We start from the raw sequence: 23,603 nt of genomic DNA, 5'->3' as shown, positions 1-23,603 counted from the left end.
GTGCCTGTGGTTCTGTCAGTGTGATCATGTGATGTATCTGACCCCAGGAATGTGTCAATAAAGTTTCCCCTTCCTGGGACAATGAATTGACGGTGTTCTTATTTCAATTTCCGGGAGTGTAGAATGTAAAGTAGCCCAGAGCACAACTCTACATGCTGCTAACCAGGTAAGACAACTAACTAGTTGAGGGGATTTATATTGAGGAAGTTCATTATAATGTAGCTCGTAAACTGACACCGAAACATAGCAAAAACTGGACATCATGTTCATACAGTTGTCTGTTCTCATTTCACAAGTACAATGTGGCGGCCGAGGTGACAGCGATAGCGCAGATAAACGTATGACATTCAGTGGTAATAAAGGCTCGTTTCGGCAGCAATTTGCCGTCACTGGGTCAGTTACGTTTACGCGATTTGAACGGTCATTACGAGTCATCAGTCTTCGTTAGGAAGCAAGTCGATTTCTTTTATTTGCCGCGAGAACGGGCACCGTAGTGCTGCCTCACTGGCATCGCGGCAAACCGCACAAGCGTGCAGCCATGCCCCGACTTTGGTGCTACCTCGCCTAGCGTATGTCGCCGTTGGCGTTTCCTTTTTACAGTAATTCAGTCCAAATTTTCAGAATAACAAATTGTAGAGCTGATGACGCGAGAAATGTGTCATCAGCTGTTGAGTTAAGTGCATGCTAGTAGTCAGTCTTTTAAAAACTCGTCTACGAACAGGAATTAAGCTCTTATTATACGACGAACGAACGACTGAACAATCGACTAGACTGCAACAAAGTATTGTACTTGTCATTTAGACCGGCAAAGAACACGTAGACCAATCTAGGCCTCTGGGGCATTTTGTACGCCAGTCCCAGCGAGGTGTTGGGTCACCAGAATCGTATTGGGGAGAACGGTGGCTGAACCTCCGATCGGGCATCTAGATTCATTTTTGCCTAAGATTCTCTACATCGTTAAAAGCCGATTCCAGGGTGGTTGTTTGGGGAGGGATACGGACAATTTTCTTCTCCAATCGGAATGATGTGAGGACGATGAGACGTTAAATACCAACCTCAGATGCAATGCAGTCTACCGTATACTAGGTAGTACGTCACAAAACTTGTGTATTAAAAGATATTACGAAGCTACGACAGACTGTACTGTAAAATCATTAAAATAACTCACCCACCAGGCCCTGAACACCATGCTATGTCGATCGGCCGCCGTATCATCCTGTGTCATGTGACACCGAGAGAACTCCCTGGCAGTAACGGAATTGAACCCGGGTGCTCCGCATCAGAGGCAGACGCGCTCACCACTCGGGTACGGATGGGACGTCATTGGTAATCCTACCCTAAAGTACCACAGTAGTTGTACCTACACATGAAAACAGTTTGTACAAACAGACGATCGTAAGAGTTGATTTGTTGCTGTTGTGGTCTTCAGTCCTGAGTCTGGTTTGATGCAGCTCTCCATGCTACTCTATCCTGTGCAAGCTTAATCTCCCAGTACCTACTGCAACCTACATCCTTCTGAATCTGTTTATTAGAGTATTCATCTATTGGTCTCCCTCTACGATTTTTACCCTCCTCGCTGCTCTCCAATACTAAATTGGTGACCCATATACGCGTCAGAATATGCCCTACCAACCGATCCCTTCTTCAAGCCGAGTTGTGCAACAAATTTCTCTTCTCTCCAATTCTATTCAATACCTCCACATTAGTTATGTGATCTACCCGTCTAATCTTCAGCAGTCTTCTGTAGCACCACATCTCGAAAGCTTCTATTCTCTTCTTATCTAACCTACTTATCGTCCACGTTTCACTACCATACATGGCTACACTCTATACAAATACTTTCAGAAATGACTTCCTGACACTTAAATTTATACTCGATGTTAATAAATTTCTCTTCTTCAGAAATGCTTTCCTTGCCATTGCCAGTCTACATTTTATATCCTCTCTACTTCGACCATCATCAGTTATTTTGCTCCCCAAATAGCAAAACTCATTTACTAATTTAAGCGTCTCATTTCCTAATCTAATTCTCGCAGCATCACCCGATTTAATTTGTACTACATTCCATTATCCTCGTTTTGCATTTGTTCATTTTCATCTTATATCCTCCTTTGAAGACACTGTCCATTCCGTTTAGCTGCTCTTCCAGGTCCTTTGCTGTCTCTGACACAATTACAGTGTCATCGGCGAACCTCAAAGTTTTTATTTCTTCTCCATGGATTTTAATTCCTACTCCAAATTTTTCTTTTGTTTCCTTTACTGCTTGCTCAATATACAGATAGAATAACATCGGGGATAGGCTACAACCCTGTCTCACTCCCTTCCCAACCACTGCTTCCCTTTCATGTCCCTCGACTCTTATAACTGCCATCTGGTTTGTGTACAAATTGTAAATAGCCTATCGCTCCCTGTCTTTTACTCCTGACATCTTCAGGATTTGAAAGACAGTATTCCAGTCAACATTGTCAAAAGCTTTCTCTAAGTCTACAAATGCTAGAAGCGTAGGTTTGCCTTTTCTTAATCTATTTTCTGAAATAAGTCGGAGGGTCAGTATTGCCTCACGTGTTCCAACATTTCTGGAACTGATCTTCCCCCAGGTCGGCTACTACCAGTTTTTCCATTCGTCTGTAAAGAAATCGTGTTAGTATCTGGCAGCCGTGGCTTATTAAACTGATAGTTCGGTAATTTTCACTTCTGTCAACACCTGCTTTCTTTGGGATTGGAATTATTATATTCTTCTTGACGTCTGAGGGTATTTCGCCTCTCTCATACATCTTGCTCACCAGATGATAGAGTTTTGTCAGGACTGGCTCTCCCAAGGCTGTCAGTAGTTCCAGTGGAATGTTGTCTACTCCGGGGGCCTTGTTTCGACTCAGTTCTTTCAGTGCTCTGTCAAACTCTTCACGCAGTATCCTATTTCATCTTCATCTACACTCCTGGAAATTGAAATAAGAACACCGTGAATTCATTGTACCAGGAAGGGGAAACTTTATTGACACATTCCTGGGGTCAGATACATCACATGATCACACTGACAGAACCACAGGCACATAGACACAGGCAACAGAGCATGCACAATGTCGGCACTAGTACAGTGTATATCCACCTTTCGCAGCAATGCAGGCTGCTATTCTCGCATGGAGACGATCGTAGAGATGCTGGATGTAGTCCTGTGGAACGGCTTGCCATGCCATTTCCACCTGGCGCCTCAGTTGGACCAGCGTTCGTGCTGGACGTGCAGACCGCGTGAGACGACGCTTCATCCAGTCCCAAACATGCTCAATGGGGGACAGATCCGGAGATCTTGCTAACCAGGGTAGTTGACTTACACCTTCTAGAGCACATTGGGTGGCACGGGATACATGCGGACGTGCACTGTCCTGTTGGAACAGCAAGTTCCCTTGCCGGTCTAGGAATGGTAGAACGATGGGTTCGATGACGGTTTGGATGTACCGTACACTATTCAGTGTCCCCTCGACGATCACCAGAGGTGTACGGCCAGTGTAGGAGATCGCTCCCCACACCATGATGCCGGGTGTTGGCCCTGTGTGCCTCGATCGTATGCAGTCCTGATTGTGGCGCTCACCTGCACGGCGCCAAACACGCATACGACCATCATTGGCACCAAGGCAGAAGCGACTCTCATCGCTGAAGACGACACGTCTCCATTCGTCCCTCCATTCACGCCTGTCACGACACCACTGGAGGCGGGCTGCACGATGTTGGGGCGTAAGCGGAAGACGGCCTAACGGTGTGCGAGACCGTAGCCCATCTTCATGGAGACGGTTGCGAATGGTCCTCGCCGATACCCCAGGAGCAACAGTGTCCCTAATTTGCTGGGAAGTGGCGGTGCGGTCCCCTACGGCACTGCATAGGATCCTACGGTCTTGGCGTGCATCCGTGCGTCGCTGCGGTCCGGTCCCAGGTCGACGGGCACGAGTACCTTCCGCCGACCACTGGCGACAACATCGATGTACTGTGGAGACCTCACGCCCCACGTGTTGAGCAATTCGGCGGTACGTCCACCCGGCCTCCCGCATGCCCACTATACGCCCTCGCTCAAAGTCCGTCAACTGCACATATGGTTCACGTCCACGCTGTCGCGGCATGCTACCAGTGTTGAAGACTTGCGATGGAGCTCCGTCTGCCACGGCAAACTGGCTGACACTGACGGCGGCGGTGCACAAATGCTGCGCAGCTAGCTCCATTCGACCGTCAACACCGCGGTTCCTGGTGTGTCCGCTGTGCCGTGCGTGTGATCATTGCCTGTACACCCCTCTCGCAGTGTCCGGAGCAAGTATGGTGGGTCTGACACACCGGTGTCAATGTGTTCTTTTTTCCATTTCCAGGAGTGTACATTCTCTTCGATTTCTATAATATTATCCTCAAGAACATCGCCCTTGTAAAGACCCTCTATATACTCCTTCCACATTTCTGCTTTCCCTTCTTTGCTTAGAACTGGGTTCCACCTGAGCTCTTGATATTCATGCAAGTGGTTCTCTTTTCTCCAAAGGTCTCTTTAATTTTCCTGTAGGCATTATCTATCTTACCCGTAGTGATATGCGCATCTACATCCTTACATTTGTCTTCAAGCCATCTGTGGTTAGCAATTTTGCAGTTTCTGTCCATCTCATTTTTGAGACGTTTGTATTCCTTTTTCCCTGCTTCATTTACTGCATTTTTGTATTTTCTCCTTTCATCAATTAAATAAAATATCTGTTCTGTTACACAAGGATTTCTATTAGCCCTCGTCTTTTTGCCTTCTTGACGCTCTGCTACCTTCACTATTTCATTTCTCAAAGCTACCCATTCTTCTTTTACTGTATTTCTTTCGCGCATTCTTGTCAATCGTTCTCTGAAGCTCTCTACAACCTTTGTTTCTTTCAGTTTATCTAGGTCCCATCTCCTCAAATTCCCACCTTTTTGCAGTTTCTTTAGTTTTAATCTATAGTTCATAACCAATAGATTGTGGGTAGAGACCACATCTTGCCGGGTAAATCTCAGAAATTTGGACACGGCAAAATCTGTTGTTGCGGAATTGTACGTCTGGTTTATTATCTGTTGTTTACACACTTAATTCTGCATGTTTAAACATGACGAAATCCCCATTAGCTTATAACACCATTCCGATGAACTTCGCATCAGTTAATAAAATTCTTCTGGGTATGTGACCGCATTGTCAAAATAAATTACCCATCGTTAACAAAAACATCCTGAGGACGGCCTTTTGCAACAGTGACCGAAACGTTTTAGAATTTTCCTCATGGACAACACGGTCACATAACCAGAAGAATTTTATTGACTGTGACAACGTCCGCTGAAGCCTTCACTCACATTCGCATCAGTTATTTTGATGTCTTAAAAAAGGATACAGTTGTTTGGCAACGCCAAGAAAACGAAATGAACCCAATGTCGATAAAGATAACAACTAACAAGAAAGGGGACATTGTCTTTCTCCTTGAATTTGTTTCGGACTGCTGTAGGGACAATTTCTTAAAGTCCTTAATTTAATTTTGTTTCTATCTGTCCAACTGTGTGTCATTCCTGTCGTCGCAGTTACCCTTACTTTCGAGGCGAGGGTAAGTTGTGTGCACCATCACGTTTTTTATCTTCTAAATTTTGTGCCGTTTTCTTTTCGTAACGGCGTGGGTGTTGTGTATCTGAGGTGAAGATGTGGAAACAGTCAGCATCTGATTTTGTTTATGAAGGATATTACTTAAAAATCACACTCAGATTGGCCAATATTCCAGACAAACGATCATTGATCAATAACTGGGATTATATATGAACATTTATGGGAAGCAATATTCTGATGTTAGGAAATAAGAGACAGCCTTGAAGATCACGTAAGCTGACGCTACCTCGAAGAAAAATGCATGGGAAGATTAATACTCGTAGAACGTTTCCCGCGGCCTTTACATGCGACATCGCTATCAGTGAACACAGTTACACGCTGTGTAGAGTGGACAAAAAATGCAAAACAGTGTCGTGAAGTTACTGGAACGAAAGCGCCAACAGCACGAACGGGGAGAGACTGACTTCACTCTAAGGACGAGCCAGCCAGGGTGGCCGTGCGGTTCTAGGCGCAACAGTCTGGAACCGAGCGACCGCTACGGTCGCAGGTTCGAATCCTGCCTCGGGCATGGATGTATGTGATGTCCTTAGGTTAGTTGGGTTTAATTAGTTCTAAGTTCTAGGCGACTGCTGATCTCAGAAGTTAAGTCGCATAGTGCTCAGAGCCATTTGAACTCTAAGGACGAATGGAACCGTGTCGTTTTCAGTGACAAATTTCAACTTAGATGGTTCAGATGGTTGATAAATGCAAAAAGAAGATTATGTGCTTTCAAAGTGAAAACAGTGACGACCGTTTGTGAGAACTTGCGCCTATCACGTGTTGTCGGACGGAAGGATATTGATTTACAGAAAATTATTCATGATCGTATGTTGTTAGTTCCTGCGTACGTAACAACCCCGCTGTAGACATTTCAGCACTCCACCAGAATCACAAGGGTATACTTCTTTCGTAAAATGGTCGCTCCAATTGAGCAGTCAACTAGTTCCCGGGGGAACCTATGGGAGAACCTGTGAGCAGCCCTTAATATGCTCACTTATGGCGATAGAAAACAATGTGAAACTTTAGACCAACTGAAGAAGTGCGTTTGGATCCAATGACCAGTATATTAGTAGAGCAGCTTGTTGCGAGTGTACCAGATCTCAGTCCATTGCTACAGAAGCCGTGAAACTAATTTGCATTAGTAGCGGTTTGAGCTTCGGAAAAAAACCTGTGAGCGCTACTCATTTGACACCACAATAAACAGCTTCGCATGCTATGCAACATTCCATTAATAATCAGGCCACTCCGCACATCGGAACCCACATCACACTGAAGCAACACCGTTGTGCATTCCTAATTCACAGTTTTATTCAAATTTGAAAACCTAATTCTACTTGCCTCCGTTGTGACTTCATGTTGCCGGACATGACGCATAGGTATGAGCCAAACCATTGCAATACTCTCAGCAAGAAATTTAGGTTGTTAAATCTGGCAACTAAAATGTCGATCATGACAGTGTGAAAGGGTTTGCCGAAGTCTAAGAAGCACATGAAAGTGCCTCTTCTGCGTCCATGGCAAACTTCAGGTCCACTTTTACCTCTATTAAGGTAGAAGTCGTGCTGCGATGTTTACGATAAACCCGATTGGTAAGCTTCTTCCTTTGGACTGTGATCTCAGAGTGGCCAATAGGTGATGATGTGATACGCATGATGGCTTTTTTGACGGTATTGCAAGTAACATGCTTTAGATAGAATTTCCCGAGGCTGCAGATGTTTACCTCCATGAAGTAATCGTTTGCGTTTCAATTGTGAGTGTAGGTAATGTGAAGTCAGTTCTTCGGTTGGGACAATGGGATCAGCTGCAGCTTTTTACGTATCTCCATCGACTTTTTTTGTCAGTTTGTGAGAAAACTTTAGGTTCATGCGGTGCTCTCTTGCACTGCAGCATTACGTTGCTGGACACTATGCGCTGCGCTTATAAGCATATTCCAACGGTCGTACGGGTGCACACGTTTTTAATAAACACTGCTGTGTAGATATTGTTCTATTAACGAAACGTATTAGACGCTCCTTGTATTATGCAGAAGAATCTATGTTTGTTGAAGAAAGTGTGAATTCGTAAGGGACCAAACTTCTGAGGTCATCGCTCCCTAGTCGTACAAACTACTTAAACCTACTTATGCTAAAAATAACACACACACATGCTCGAGGGATGACTCGAACCTCCGGCGGGTGGGGCCGCATAATCCGTGCGCGGCGCCTCAAACCGTTCGGTCACTCGGCGCGGCTGTGTTTGTGGATGTATCATTTTCTCAACTATCAGTTTTATGTTCAAGGTATATTACATTGTGTATTGCTAGCTGCGTACCTGTTTTACAACGGTATATTTGAATTTAAATAATAATCTGTGAATGAACAATAATAACAGCAAACTTGTGATGTGTAAGATCACATCACCTCACTAATTTAGTTCTAAATCGTTTACTATAACAGCAAATAGAATAATGCACACAGTAAAAAAAAATGTGCATATATTTGTGACGGGTCGTAATGAAACGAAGCAGTAATATAATATTAGGTATTCGAATGCCAAATTAATTGCACTGCATTCGACGTAAAACGTTGCGGAGGAGTTGGACTCTAGTATACAACAAACCTGGTTGCTATTATGTTCGTGTCCAACCTGGGACTGAACGAAGTTCTTAACAAAACCAAGTTGGTAGATTAATGGTAATATCTGAGGTATTACAAGGGAGTAGTGTTACACGGCCGTTGCTGTTTATGATATATACTAACGATCGTGGATAGTGACGTCTGCAGGAAGCCTGCAACGGCAGGAGACTAGCGACCCGCAGCAACACGTACAGAGGAAACGATCACGACGAGACTCATACTGAGGTTTACCTACAATCATTCCCGCCACGCGCCATTTGCGAATGAAACAGGGAAGGGGTGGCGGGGGGAGGGCTGGAATGACAAACTAGATAAAATAATCCGATCGTTTGGTGTGAAGTCTAAATTTTTGTGGTTGGCAGGAGAGCCAACTCCGTATTACTAAAGGAGGCCGAAATGCACGCGTCTCAGCTCACGCAAGCTGGCGTGAGGTCTGGAACATGACAAGGAAATTAGAATTGCGAAAAACGGACGTAGCTGGTGGAATACTTAACTTTAATCCATTAATGGTGAACGTCGGTCTTGACGATACATGATTTACAATATCAATAGAAACTGATAATGGCGCCTTGCTAGATCGTAGCAATTAACGTAGCTGAAGGCTATGCTAACTATCGTCTCGGCAAATGAGAGTGTATTTATTCAGCGAACCATCGCTAGCAAAGTCGGCTGTACAACTGGGGCGAGTGCTAGGAAGTCTCTCTAGACCTGCCGTGTGGCGGCGCTCGGTCTGCAATCATTGATAGTGGTGACACGCGGGTCCGGCGTATACTACCGGACCGCGACCGATTTAAAGGCCACCACCTAGCAAGTGTGGTGTCTGGCGGTGACATCACATAAATTAGCAAAACTAATTCGTGAAACACTTACAGGTACAGTGTCTAAGGTGAAATGTTTGGGAGAAGTATCTCAGCCCTTCGAAATAAACACAGGTGTACGGCAAGATAATGACCTATCATCCATTCTTTTCAGTTGTCAAAAAATGGCTCTGAGCACTATGGGACTCAACTGCTGTGGTCATAAGTCCCCTAGCACTTAGAACTACTTAAACCTAACTAACCTAAGGACATCACACACATCCATGCCCGATGCAGGATTCGAACCTGCGACCGTAGCAGTCGCACTCTTTTCAGTTGTGTTTTAGAAAAAAATAGTGAGAATTTGGAATGAAAAACTGAATGAAGATTTCAGCAATAAAGTTGGGAAGAGGAAACCAAAATAACGGAATAAATTGTCTCGCATTTGCAGATGATTTATAAGAAATAGCCGGTAGGACCGACTTAAGAATTTCTTCAGAGACAACCCGTTTTTTAGAAACATTAAAAATGCCCCAAAATTTCTGAAAACATATATTGGCCAAACTGAGACGATAAAAAAAATATAAATGTGGCTTTCGGGGGGGGGGGGAGAGGGTTAATCGAAGAAGATAGTTTCGACAAATCTTCTATAGAGGAAAGGATGCATTAAATGTCAAGGGCATGTGATATAAATAAAGACTTGTACAACAAATACATAAAATGACAAGGGCATATGGTATAACCAAAGACTTGTACAACAAAAAATTTCTGTCTAAAAATGAGTAATTAGGCATTAAAGTGCAATAGTGAAGCCAGTATGACTATAGCCAAGTGAATGTCTAGCATTAAACAATAATTTAGATGAATTAGGAAGTATAGAAAGGCGGATCATTGTGAAAATATTACGCCCACTAAAAACTATGAAAGAATGAAAATTACGTAGTAATGATAGAATTTATCGAAACATAGGAAACATGTCAGAAGTAACGATAAAAAGAAGATAGTACTTTTTGGATTTTTATATCGAATGCAAAACAGTAGATCCGTCAAAAAGAACTTCAGATATTATGGGATAAGATACCAATAACAGGATGGATCTTTGATATAAAACAGGATTTGGAAAAAAGTATAAAAGCTGTAGAATCAACTGGCAGAGGACTGCTTTGTCAAAAAATATTGAATATGCAAGGATTGCAAGGTAGAAGAGTGAGAAAAGCTGGTAAGACATGGTCAGAAGGTGAAAGAAAGAGCGTAGTGAACAGATGAAAGAGCATTGGAGAAAAAGAAGAGAAAAACAAATACGGAATTAAAATTGCCTGGTGGTCCATATTTTGGGTCATCTGAGAAGAAGAAAATGATAGTGGGAACAAACGTACCCACGCTGACTTGTGGACTATACATGAAGATATAGAAGTTACGAAACGCCATAAAGTGTCACGATGTATCATTTTCCTCTCTGAAATATTTTCAAGAGCGCCGCCTGCCATTGTATGCTGTGGAACTTGTGCTTCATTAGACAGTGTCGGTTTCCTTCCATTATTGATGAAACGGAGCGTCTGTCACGTTGGTAGGTGTCAGACCACCACCAGTGCTACCACTACCACAGGAAGTGTATCGCAACGCTAAGTAGGACTTAAGTGAAAGTGTTGCGTATTCGTCCTCCCCTTGAATTCAAATGACCCTTCCGTTTGCTATCCACATCGCGTGCGCCTTCATTGTAGCGCGGGTACAACCCGTAAGCAGTAACAAGCGCACCACGACAAATAGTCGTACCAGTTTGCCGTATTTCAGTGCATCAGCAGAGAAAGTCAAACGAAGGAACCGCAGGGAATTACATTTATCGACTTTTGAAGGGTGGAGAGCCGATTACGAATTTTTTATCTAATTGTGCGAAAGAAAAAAAGATCTCGTCGTACTGAATAACGAACCGTTTATGAATCTCGAAGAATCTCATTTTTCTTCTCAAGCTCCCTGAAGCCACCATTTGGGTAAAGAACTTTTATTTCTTCTACAAACTTGGATGGTTGACAAAATATTTGAAACATTATGTGAAAATTAAAAACAAACGTGGCTACAACAACAATACTATGTTATACTTCTGCGAATGATTGTATGGACTTTTTTTAGTAACTGGTCAATTTATTTTATGAAATATATTATGGTGAAGTGGTGTGAAACTATGGAGAACAGAGCTGGGCAATCGAATAGTCTTAAAACTGATAAGTATTTCTCGTTGAAACTTCTAAGTCATAGGGGCAGTCAAACACTATTTTCATTGCAAAACATGCGGTTACAGCGTTATAAGGAAGAGTTATTTAGCAAACAGTTGTACAGTAGCTGTCAAACCTTCGATGACATAACGCTTCCTATCAGGTATCGAGCAGTTGTGGAGAGGCAACAACATATCACCGTGGATACTAAATTGATCTGAATATCGTTGTATAATCGAAACCGATACATAGGGATTGAGACTGTTTTAATATTCAGTCTCCATCGGTCCATTATGGCCTGGGGGACATCGGCTGGTACGTATTTCTTGATTCTAAAAACTTTATCAACAGCAGTATGTTTTGGCCTTTTGTATTTTATATATCAAATGGAACCAATTTCGGCAAGTCAGCATTGCCATCTTCAGGCCCCTTACGCTATTATCGTATTAACAATCTTATCGAATGCTGCCAAAAAACTGGAATCGTAAATCCGATCGTTATGCAACAGATTCCTGTAAACGGGTGACACTGACTGAGCCTACATTTTTAACAATCATTTGCTGTGTTCCTCAGACACTAGGTCCAGAACTTATTCTAGAATTTATTTAATTTATGAAAAAATGAATGAGCTGGTACATTTTAAACTTCATGTTTAGAAGAAACTCAAACTTTATAGTTAATCATCTGAATTCTTACCACAGTTTTTAATAGATTTTCAGTTGAAAATCGTTGTATGTCTCACAACATAGAGTTTTACGAAACAAGATTGCCGGACGGAGTGGCCGAGCGGTTCTAGGCGCTACAGTCTGGAACCGCGCGACCACTACGGTGGCAGGTTCGAATCCTGCCTCGGGCATGGATGTGTGTGATGTCCTTAGATTAGTTAGGTTTAAGTAGTTGTAGGGGACTGATGACCTCAGAAGTTAAGTCCCATAGTGCTCAGAGCCATTTGAAACAACATAAACAAGTATCGAATGACGGTGTACAGTGTGTCCTACCAAAATACCTTTTTGTCCAGAAACGAACCAAAAAGACGGTAATAATGAGAGTGTGGTGTTGTGTGTTGCAGACAAGGAGCCGCAGATCGGACACCGGCCTGCCAACGTGCTGAAGGAGGAGCGAGTGCCGCTGGTGGCATGGGAGCCCTACTTCTGCGTGCTGCTGCAGGACGAGCAGACACTCACGGCCTATCGCAGCGAGGAGCTCTCGGTCAGCTCCTTTTTATATGTCCTCGCCTACTATAACTCACATTTTTGCTTGTTCACATTTTTTTTTCTTTTTGATCTTATGTTGGTAGTTATTACGCAACTTAGATGTTTTATCGAAAGAGAAGAGATCTATAGTATACACTGGCGTAACAAAAGTCACGGCATTCCTCCAATTAAAGTGTCGGACCTCATTTTGCCCGGCGTAGCGCAGCAGCTCGACGTGACATCGACTCAACAAATTGTTCAAAGTCCCCTGCACAAATATTGAGCCACGCTGCCTCTATAACCCCCCACAGTTTCGAAATTGTTGTCAGTGTAGAATTTTGTACACGAACTGACCTCTCGATTACGTCTCATAAATGTTCTACGGGATTCGTGGCGGGCGATCTGGGTGGCTCCATCATTCACTCGAATTATCCAGTATGTTCTTTAAACCATTTGCGAACATTTGTGGCCCGGTGACATGGCGCATTGTCACTCATAAAAATTCCATCTTTGTTTGGGTGCAGATGGCCTCCAGGTAGCCGAACGTAGCTATTTACAGTCAAGAATCGGTTCAGTTGGACCAGAGCACCCAGCCCATTCCGTGCAAATACAGCCCACACCATTATGGAGACACCACCAGCTTGCGCAGTGCCTTGTTGACTACTCGCATCCACGGTTTCGTGGGATTGCAACTGAACTCGGGCTCGTTTACTACCTATTTTTCACGTGGCTCATCTGTAAAGGGGCTTGGTAGTAAACGGTTGCATTTGCGCCCCTATTATTGAGTCAGATATTGGCTGGCTTTTGAAGAGCAGTGAATTGAACTAACACGTTCAGATTGAAACTTATTTATTCGAAAGAAACACTTTAACGCTGTGGCCATGCATTTTTAAGTTCACAAATAATAATCGGTGCAATTCGTACACTGTTTGTCTTACACCCACACACTTTCACTTTGTTCCGTCGCATACCCTGGCGTCCATGCTTACACTCACGGCACTTTGCCGCTCCCAACTCGCCACCACAACGGCCAACCGAAAAAAAACCGCGATTTTCCCGCTCATATCCACAGTACTGAGTCGGGCCACATGACACCACAGTAGTCAAAATAATCGCTAAACATGGCCACAATCGTTTATAATATTTTATAATATTTAAATACTTAAATCTAAATATATTATATAATTTTACAAATTATCACCATACTTATATAATTCGTTGCAATTAAAAGAAAACCAAAACACTATGCAACGGAACTACAACGCCCATCAAAACACAAAACAAGTATTTTCCGGTCTATTTCGCCCAGCATATTATCTCTGCTGCTGTGCTTTAAATTTTAAATTACTTGAAAGAGTTCCATATTATCCCCTGTTACCTTACAGGGTCTGCGCCACACTCCAACCCTGTCATCAACTTGCCAAATAAAATCGGTACTCATCGGACCAGGCCACGGTTTCCCATTCGCCTAGGGTCCAACTGAGCCCAGGAGAGGCGCTGCAGGCGATTCGTGCTTTTAGCAAAGGCACTCGCGTCGTCGTCTGCTGCCGTAGCCAATTAACGCCAAATTTCGCCGTACTGTACTAACCGACACGTTCGTTGTACGTCCAACATTGATTACTGTGGTTATTTTACGCATTGTTGCTTGTCTGTTAACGCTGACAACTCCACGCATACGCCGCTGCTGTCGGCCGTTAAGTGAAGGCTGTCGGCTACTGCGTTGTCCGCGATGAGAGTTAATGCCTGAAATTCTGTATTTAGGCACACTGTTGATACTACGGATGTCGGAATATTGAATCCCCTAACGATTTCCGAAATAGAATGTCACACGCGTCTAGCTGCAACAACCATTCCGTGTTCAAAGCTGTTAATTTCCTCATTGCGACCATACTCACGTCGGAAACCTTTTCACATGAATCAACCGAGTACAAATGACAGTTCTGCCAATACACTGCCCTTTTATATCTTGTGTACGCGATATTACCGCCATCTGTGTATGTGCATGTCGCTGTCCCATGATTCTTGTCACCTCAGTGTATTATGTAAGGTAATGCAGTTATCCACCTGAAGGTTGATTTGAACAGCATTGTGCTTTATTAGACAAGCTGTATTGGAGGCGATATTCCATTCCAGTCCTACTACTTTTGAACAGATTAGCTGTACCGGGACGTACAATTTCACATCAATCCAAACAACGATTAGTCTTGGCATTTTTCACACATACAAATCATTACCAGAGACAGAAGATACGATAAGTGACAGAAAAAATTCCTTGCACCGAATGACAATTGAACTCCCGACTCACAGATTTACAATTTGTCAATTACCCACTCAGCTGTATTATACATACTACGCTGATGAGCCAAAAAATTATGACTACCTGCTTAATACAGTGTTGGTCAACAGCTGGAAGGTAGTATAACAGCAATTCTACGTCTCATGGGTTCGACAATCCTTGGTAGGTTTCCGAAATTATGTGTGCACGGGTCACAGAATTCCTTGGTTGGTTGATTGATTTGGGGGAGGGGATCACACAACGTGGTCATCGGTCCCATCGGATGAGGGTAGGAAATCGGCCGTGCCCTTTTACTGGGACCGTCCCGGAATTGCGTGAAGCGATTTAGGAAAATCACAGAAATTTTAATTCAGTATGTCTGGACGAGGATTCGAACCGCCGTCCTCCCGAATGCGAATCCATTGTGCTAGCCACTGCGCCACGTCGCTCGGTCACACAAATCCCGTAAATAACGGGCCAGTAGTTTCTGGCCGCGTAACTGGCGCCCAGTAACATCTCATAAGTGTTTTATAAGATTCAAATCAGGCGAATTTGGTCACCAAGACGTCAAAGTGGGTTCCCTATCAAGTCCCACAAACCACTGCAGTGCGAATCTGGCTTGCTGTAAGGTTCCACCGCCATCGTGGAGGACATCAAGCACGAAGGTATATAAGTCGTTCGCAGTAACGTTCAAGTTGTCCGTAGTTCTCGTAGTGTCTTCGATTATTCCCACGAGGTCCCAGGAGACTGTCCCCAAAAGCATCACACTGTCATCATCTTCCTGTTTCCGTGGCAGGGTGCGTGTTTCCAGCAGCCATTCGCGTGGATGACGGTGCATCCGAACGAGATCGTCGACCTTGTGCAACAAGAATCGTGACTTGTCCAACTAGGCGACAAGTTCTCACAGATCAACAGTCCAAACTCGATAATCCTGTTCCCACAGCGATCTCCGTTGACGATGTCGTTGGCTCAAATTGGGAGCATTTAGGGGTCGTCTGCTGCGGAGCACCGTGTTCAACAGTGTACACTGAAACACTTCTGCCTACACTAGAATTGCACTCTGCCTCAGGTCTGCCGTAGATCGCTGGCTGTACTGATTTAGAGTGGGCAAGCCCCCGACCTGTAATATCTACTGTGATGGGACATTTTTTATTATTATTTTTATCATTTGTTTGCTATTTTCTGTTTGTTACCTGTATAAAAGAACAGATCGAATGTTTCACATGAATAAAGCACATCATATTTTAACATAATTTGAAATGTATTACTAATACCGAAGAATTATGCCATTTAAGAGGGAAATCTACACAGGATAACTACATTAAAACAAAAAATAACAACAATAACTTTAAAAAATCTGCATACTCACCCTTTGGCCGGCTGGGGCACAGATGTCTGTTCATCCGGAATCCAGAAGGCCCACGTTACTAGTCTATTACACTATGCAACACAAATAATCAAACACCCCAAAAATATCAATCATTATGCCTATAATATACTTGTCTGAAGAATTCGCAGTATTCACTGCGTGATTTCTAGCATCCTCGGTGGAGTTCCGTTTCCTGAATTCGTGCTGCAGTGGGCTCATTCCTATTAACATTCTGTGGTCCCTCAGGGACTCTTTTTGTCTGGGCATGAGGCGTGGATGTCAATACCTTGTCGTCTACTTGTCGTTTCACCGTGCAGTAGCCACTTCCCATAGATTCTGACGGCCTACAGGCTTCGCCATTTTCGAAATGCTCGTTCCGGGAACCGGACTAACAATTTACCCATTGTCAAAGTCGCTTTATAAGCGGGTTTCCCAGCTTGCAACGCGTATGATTGCTATAATGATTCCCCATTCGTCTCTGCTCAGCCTATACAGGGTGAGTAAGGAGAAAAGGTACATTGTGTGTATTGTGTATTAAACCGGGGACCTAGAAACGGCCGACAGGCTTCGTCCCACCGTAGCCCTCAGGGGTTCACACCCCCACAACAGGACACAGCAGTGCACCCACCCCACCGCTGCCCCACACCGAACCCAGGGTTATTGTGTGGATCTGCTCCAGTGGACCCCCGCGGGAACGCCGCACACTTGACGAGTGTAACACAAATGTTTGCGTGGTAGAGTAATTATGGTGTACGAGTACTAAGACGGAATAAGTGGAACCAGCCCGCATTTGCCGAGGTAGATGGAAAACCGTCTTAAAACCCATCCACAGGCTGACCGGCACACCGGACCTCGACACTAATCCGCTGGGCGGATTCGCACCGGGGACCGGCACGCCTTCCCACCCGGGAACGAAAGTTACATGCTTTGAGGGGTGATAGTGTTAGTGATTCTGAACAAAAAGAACTTCATATGGAAATATGCCGTATTCCGAATGGTTTCCGAGATAGAACACATTTAATCTACATAGTTAATTATTTTGCCTATTAAGAGCTCGAGGCCATGGATTAAAGTACGGTTTGGCGGATGGCAGTGCCGTTGAGCCGCGTCGCTTCTACCAGCAACGCTACCTGATCGAAAGACATTTGAAGGAATAAATCACCGCCTCTGTGAATACCACCTGGCGACGTTTACGTGAAAACCTGTTGTATCCATAATATCGGCATTGTATACAAGTCTTGTGTCCTGCATATTATCCTCCAAGAGTGACGTTCTGCCAGTGGTTTCTGCAGTAATCTGATATGATGCCCATCTTTGTAGCTGTTATTTTATTCACAGACGAAGCGACATTTACAAGGACCGGAATCTAGTATTTGCGTAACCACGACGTGTGGGTGGACCCAAATCCCAAAGTAACTATACAATCGTTTCACCAACCGAGATCTTGCATTAACATCTGGGCAGCCTTTGTTGGTGACTACTTGTTGGGACCCTACGTCCTTCCACTGAGCCTGGCTGTACAGAAATACACATATTTCTTGCGTACTACATTGCGTAAGTAGTTAGAAGAGTGGCCACTTGCACGATGGTGTTCCAGGACATTTCAGTCTGTCTGCCCGGAAGCACCTGAATGCACATTTTCCTGAGCACTGGATACGTAAAGGTGGACTCACTGCTTGGCCACCCTTTTCGACTGAATTAAACCCCCTGGACTGTCACCTGTGAGGACACGTAAAGTCTCTCGTGTATTCGACTGCTGTTGTCGATGAACCTAGCCTTCATGTACGCATTGTGGCAGGCCTTCTTTCACTGCGAACTCCAGCAGGCATTTTTGATCGTGTGCGGAGTTCAGTGAGGCCATGAACGGAGGCCTGTATTACGGCAGGAGTTGGTCACTTTGAACATTTCTTCCGATACGTTACCAGAGTGTATCAGTTGGTGTTACAGACGTATAGTGCAGTTTGTAGGAACTGAAGATCGAATAAATCTGTAATGATGCATTTCATGATCCATATTGATACAGCCTTTTTTTCTTCTCGTTGTATGAGGAATGTATTACCGACATACTGCCGTCGAGTTTTGAAACACCCTGTATATTACCTTCTCCCCTTACAGCCCCGCTTTGCTCTCTCCAGCAACGAAAAATTAATCCAAGTTTTCGCAAGAATGTATTCCTGGACAGCAATTACAGGAACGAAATAAAGTTCGAGAAGCAGTTTTCACAGCTAACTGGCTTGCAACGTAAAAATCTGATGAGCCTCTTCATGCTGGTTGAAACTAAGTTGAACCAACATTATGGGACTGCATATATGGAAAGTCAGTGCTCGTACTATTTTCGAATGCAGGGGTAATAACGTGAAAGCTCTAAATCTCAGCACAGTGAAACGTCTGGAAATGCGGCTGATTGGTTCTCTTCTTGCAAAGTTAGGTTATGCCATTCGCAGCAACTTTCGTAATACGACCATTGTAGGTGGGCCGAGTTATATTGACGATATCCAGATGGAGATGAGTTTTTTAAACCCGCTGATTTATTTGCTGCTGCCCAGTTTGTGTTTTAGTGTGTGATGTTGTGCGTTTAAATAATTGTGAAAGTCACGTGTATCCATCTCTTTATTATTTAGAGCGAGATGTACGAAAAATGAGCCAGTATCCATGTACAAGTCATGTGTCTTGACAGAGGAAACAATTACCAGTACATACGAATATAATGCCTTTGTGTGCTCGATGAGGGTTATCGGCGTTCTTCCGATTGACTCCTTAACTCAGCTCCAGGTGTGGTTCCTATCCGCGGTGGCTAATACGTGGTACTTGTCATAAAGGCGGTTTGCGTCAGATTAATTTAAGCATTTCCTCATTGCCACTTTAACCGTGATCACATGATACTACGTGGATCATACGTCTTTTGGTAAAAATATGGAATTAATCGTAGTCCATGTTGTTGACAAATCGCGTTGCGCGAAGCACCACACTGTCATCGGTTGGAGGGGGAGGGGGGGGGTTTATTAACCGAAGCTTTCGTCGCTGATGGACCACCAAAAGGTTCAGCGCATTTAGCTACGGAGTCACACTGTACTTACGAAAAAAATGGCAGTTTATCACTTTGATTATCCATGATAAAATTACACTTTCAAACAAACTATCTGTATATTCGTCGATTTTTTTCCATCGAGCATTAAAACTGCTTAAGAGTTTCCCACCTGATCTTTTGCTTTTGCGGGCAACGCTCTACTGACCGAGCCAGCCGCGCAGGTATCACCAACTAATTCATAGTTTTGAATCTGTGTACGTATGTCTGCTAAATTTCGTAAATTCTCAAGTCCTCTACCCTGTTGGTTTTCTAGGTGATGCTACGATAGCTTCTTCTTCCTCACATATGCTCACCAATAGGCTATCCAGATTTGGAATTTCTGTGATTTTCCTTGACTTCAGGCGAATACCTGGGGGATTCCTTCAACATGGACACAGTGAAATTGTTTCCTTCTCGTACTTGTTCTTTCGGAGCTAATGCGCTGGCCTTAAGGCCACGACTTTTACGTCTTAAGGCCACGACTTTGACGTCTAACTGTAGTTTCCCTTCCTAACTTATGGTAGATGGTCGAAAGTCACGGGAAGGATTGTCACATTTAAAGAGGTGCCGTGAATGATGCCCGAATGCCGCGGCTAGATGCGGCGTAGGACGGAACTGTGAACACGATGTACGAACCGTCTGTTACAGATAGCTGTGTAGTGAGCATGGCAGCACGTCGGAAGTTAACTTACTTTGAATGGGGATGATGATCGGTCCAAGAGGTATGGATTTTGGCTTATCGGGGATTACTCAAACGTCCGTGTTTCCGAGATCAAACGTGTCTAGGGTGGATCTTCAGCACCGCACAGACATTTACCCATTAACCTGCTAACCAGAAACTTTACAGTGGCAGAGCTGTCATTGATTATGGCCGCACGACGGAAATTAACAGACTTTGAACGCAGAATGATAGTTGGAGCTAGACGCATGCGATTCCATTTTCGAGAACGTTAGAAAATTCAGTCTTGCAAGACCCACATTCTCAAGATTGTGCCGAGAACAGCAAATGTTAGGCATTGCCTGTAGCCACGGACAAGGCAGTAGCCGACGGCCTTCACTTAAAGACCGAGAGCAGCGGCATTCCCGTAGAGTTGTCGGTGCTAATAGACCAGCAACAGTGCGCCAAATTGTTATGGGTGTGCCCTCTTGTGATGTTTTATGGTTCCTGGCTGGATGAGGAGAGGGTAGTATGATAGGTGGGTGGTCGGTTTCCTCTCGCTACAACACAAAATGAACACGTGGTTAGAGTACACTTTATTACGGGAACCACTTGAGTTCTTAACTTCAGTGGTGTCCAGTCTGAAGTTCTGTGGTTAACAGCAATCAAATAACGTTTACTAATTCTTGAATGTTGTCCGTGTCCATAACACAATTATATATAGTGGCTAACGTTCCCTCACAATTAGCTAAGGTATGAGACGACGGCTATCACTCTGGAAGACTAGAGCACGGTGCGACGTATTGTGGTGCAAACCGAACTGAGTCCCGAAGCGACGTACTGAGGTACTGAGAGAAACTGAGACAGCTCGGTCGGCGGCGGCTTATATGCACGCTGCCAAGGTGGCGTTATCGGCGCGTAGCCTGGGGGCGTGTCTTGGTCTTCTCTTGTCATAGGTGCGCCTAGTTCGGCACCTGCTATATAATGTTTCCTAGTGCAGACCGGTGTGCTGGCGAACGCGTACGCCAGCACAGAAATAACCGCAGAAATCAGTGTGGGGCGTATGACGAACGTATCCCTTAGAAATTTGGCGTTAATGGGCTATGGCTGTAGATGATCGACGTGAGTGCCTTTGTTAACAAGACGACATCGCCTGCAGCGCCTCACCTAGGCGCGTGACCATATCGGTTGGACCCTACACCAGATGGTCATATGAATCGCAATTTCAGTTGGCAAGAGCTCATGGTTCGCTTGGAGTGTGGCAGCAGGCCCCACGAACCCATGGACCCAAGTTGTCGAGAAGGCACTGTGCAAGTTGGCGGTGTCTCCATAATAGTATGGGCTGTGTTACACAGAATGGATTGGGTCCTGAGGTTCAACTGCAACGATCTTTGACTGGAAATGGTTATTTTGGCTACTTGGAGACCATTTGCAGCCATTCATGGACTTGATTCACCCAAATAAAGATGGAATTTTTATGGGTGACAACGCGCCATGTCACCGTTTGTCTCCATGTTGTTTGCGATGCCCAACATGAATCCTATCGAACATTTATGGGACGTAGCCGAGAGGTGAGTTCGTGCACGACATCCTGCACCGACAACACTTTCGCAACCTTGGACGGCTACAGAGGCAGCATGGCTCAATATTTCTGCAAGGTACTTCAAACAAGTTTTTGAGTCCGTTTCACGTCGAGCCGCTGCACTACGCCAGACAAAATTCGGTCCGACACGACATTGTGACTTCTGTCACTTCAGTGTGTTTGGTGTGATTTAGCACTGATTTGGCATTTGTGTCCCATTTTACAATGCCAGGCCAGGACGCTGCCATGTGTTAGACCATTCTCTGGCTCATTTTCCTGATATTCTTTCACCAGAAGCTGATACAGAACCTCGCTGTGTGAAAAGGGATGTCATCGAAAAATGTGTGGCGGTGGCCGCTCATCAGATCGATAATTTATGATTAACAGCTTCCTCCGACTGATGGTGGTTTATGCAGTTGATTGTCGATGAAGGCCATGTCGGTTTTCTCCTTGCACCCAAACTCGTCTAGATGCGATTTCCCACACCGGATTTGGCCAGTGCTGAATTTCCACGTCATAACCGTGCTCGCTGCTCTATGAATTTCTGTTCACCCTAAGCACATCGTGTTTTTGTTGCATTGATTTATGGAACATTACCACAGCCGTTGATCAAGTTCGAATGACCACGTAGCATAGACGCACATCCTGGCCATGCATTTTACGAATTGTATCCAGGGAAGAAGAGGTTGAGGCGAGTAAAAAAACAGCCGTGCCAGCAGGTTGACAACCTCGCCACAGCACCACCGTGTATTTCTGGTGTGTCGTAATCACCGAGCCGACAGGATTATAAAATGGCGCTTTGTTGCTTTACCTAGGCATTACTTGTATTGCAGAAATAGTCGTGCAAGTTCAGCGGACCTTCTGTTCGCGTACAGAATGCGATGGGGTTCTATGTCATGACAGCCTAGTACTGAGCCGCTGCCGAAATGCAACTGCAGATGCGAGATACTTGGAGAACTTAATCGCAAGTCGCCATTAACCACCTGTACGGTTAGCTGAGTGCGAGGGGAACGCTGTGTACTAATGAGACTTTCTGTTATCACACAGTTTGCCTCTGTATTCAGTCTTCATTAAATTAAAACTTTCTTTGAGCGTGTTTATTTCTTTAGATGGTATATTACGGTCGTACTAACTACGGAGTACTATTATATAGGCCGCTGAAGAGTTGTATCGTGGGAAACTGTGTTGATCTAAGCGTTAATTACGAAGGCAAGTCTATGGGTAAAGGTAATTTCTTATGCTCCATAGCTTTACAGGTCTGACTCAGCAATGAAACAGGTACGTTATCTCCATTGTTGTTCTAGTGGTTTACGTGTGCCGGTTCAGCTAACAGCTCTGCTCATCGTAATTTCAGAGCATTCTATGACTACCCCGCTGTCCGTAATGCACCAATGAGGAAATGAGGCGCCTGACTCGTTTTCTGTTCTCAGAAAGGCAATAAAACTGGGAAGATATTAGCAGACTACACATGCTGTATAGTGATAGCTGTCTTAGTGAACGAAAAAACTGCGAGTGGATAAATCGTTTTAAAATAGGATGTGTCTGCAACGGATAGAGTTCGAATCGGCTAACCACTTCTAAAACTGGCAGGAACAGCGAAACAACTTAGCAAATGATTCGTGATGATTGCTGAACCAGAATTTATAATACTGGCCACGAACTGAACATTTCCCACGAGCTAGATTTGCAATTGTTCTGTGCTGATAGTCAAATTCAAATATAAACATTTGGAAATATCGAAATCGTATTCACATTTGCGGCGTTTTGAAGACGAAGAAGATTTTCTCAGTCGTATAGTAACTGATAATGAGGCATGGTCAATCATTACACTACAGAGCATGGTGTAGAAACTTCCATCTTCGCCTACAGCAAAAATGTTCAGAAGCCAGTCTTCTCCAGGAAAGATGATGCTGACATTGTTTTGGGATATGAAAGGTCCACTGCTGATTCATTACACTCCTGGCGATTAAACACTGAACAGTGACAGCTACCGTCAAATATGAAACCCGGAATCAAAACACAAAGAAGAGAGAGCTTTCAAAAACAGCGATTTTGCTCCTACAGTTGAAAAAACAACCCAGTTCATTCAAAATCTTGGTTAGAATTGCTGTCGCCCATCGTACATTCGTGACTCCAATTGATTTTCACCTGCGTGAATCTCATTTTCAATAGGATGGCAATGTTGTGAAGACAGTGTACTCGATGCCACATAGCTTCGGAAGCTTT

At 44.2% G+C, this 23,603-nt stretch overlaps 1 protein-coding gene across 3 annotated transcripts in view; it reads left to right on the top strand.

The window, feature by feature from the left end:
• The window catches only part of LOC126299587 (ras GTPase-activating protein raskol-like), a 703,968-nt gene that overhangs the window by 144,793 nt on the left and 535,572 nt on the right, over positions 1-23,603 (top strand). For all 3 annotated transcript variants that reach the window (XM_049991602.1, XM_049991601.1, XM_049991599.1), the window contains exon 3: positions 12,303-12,442. In XM_049991602.1, the coding sequence (XP_049847559.1) occupies positions 12,303-12,442 (140 nt within the window). The remainder of the gene's footprint in view (positions 1-12,302; positions 12,443-23,603) is intronic.

Source organism: Schistocerca gregaria, chromosome X, assembly GCF_023897955.1.
Source record: "Schistocerca gregaria isolate iqSchGreg1 chromosome X, iqSchGreg1.2, whole genome shotgun sequence".
Taxonomy (NCBI): domain Eukaryota; kingdom Metazoa; phylum Arthropoda; class Insecta; order Orthoptera; family Acrididae; genus Schistocerca; species Schistocerca gregaria.
Note: the sequence above shows the minus strand (reverse complement) of the source record. Positions and strands in the feature narration are given on the sequence as shown.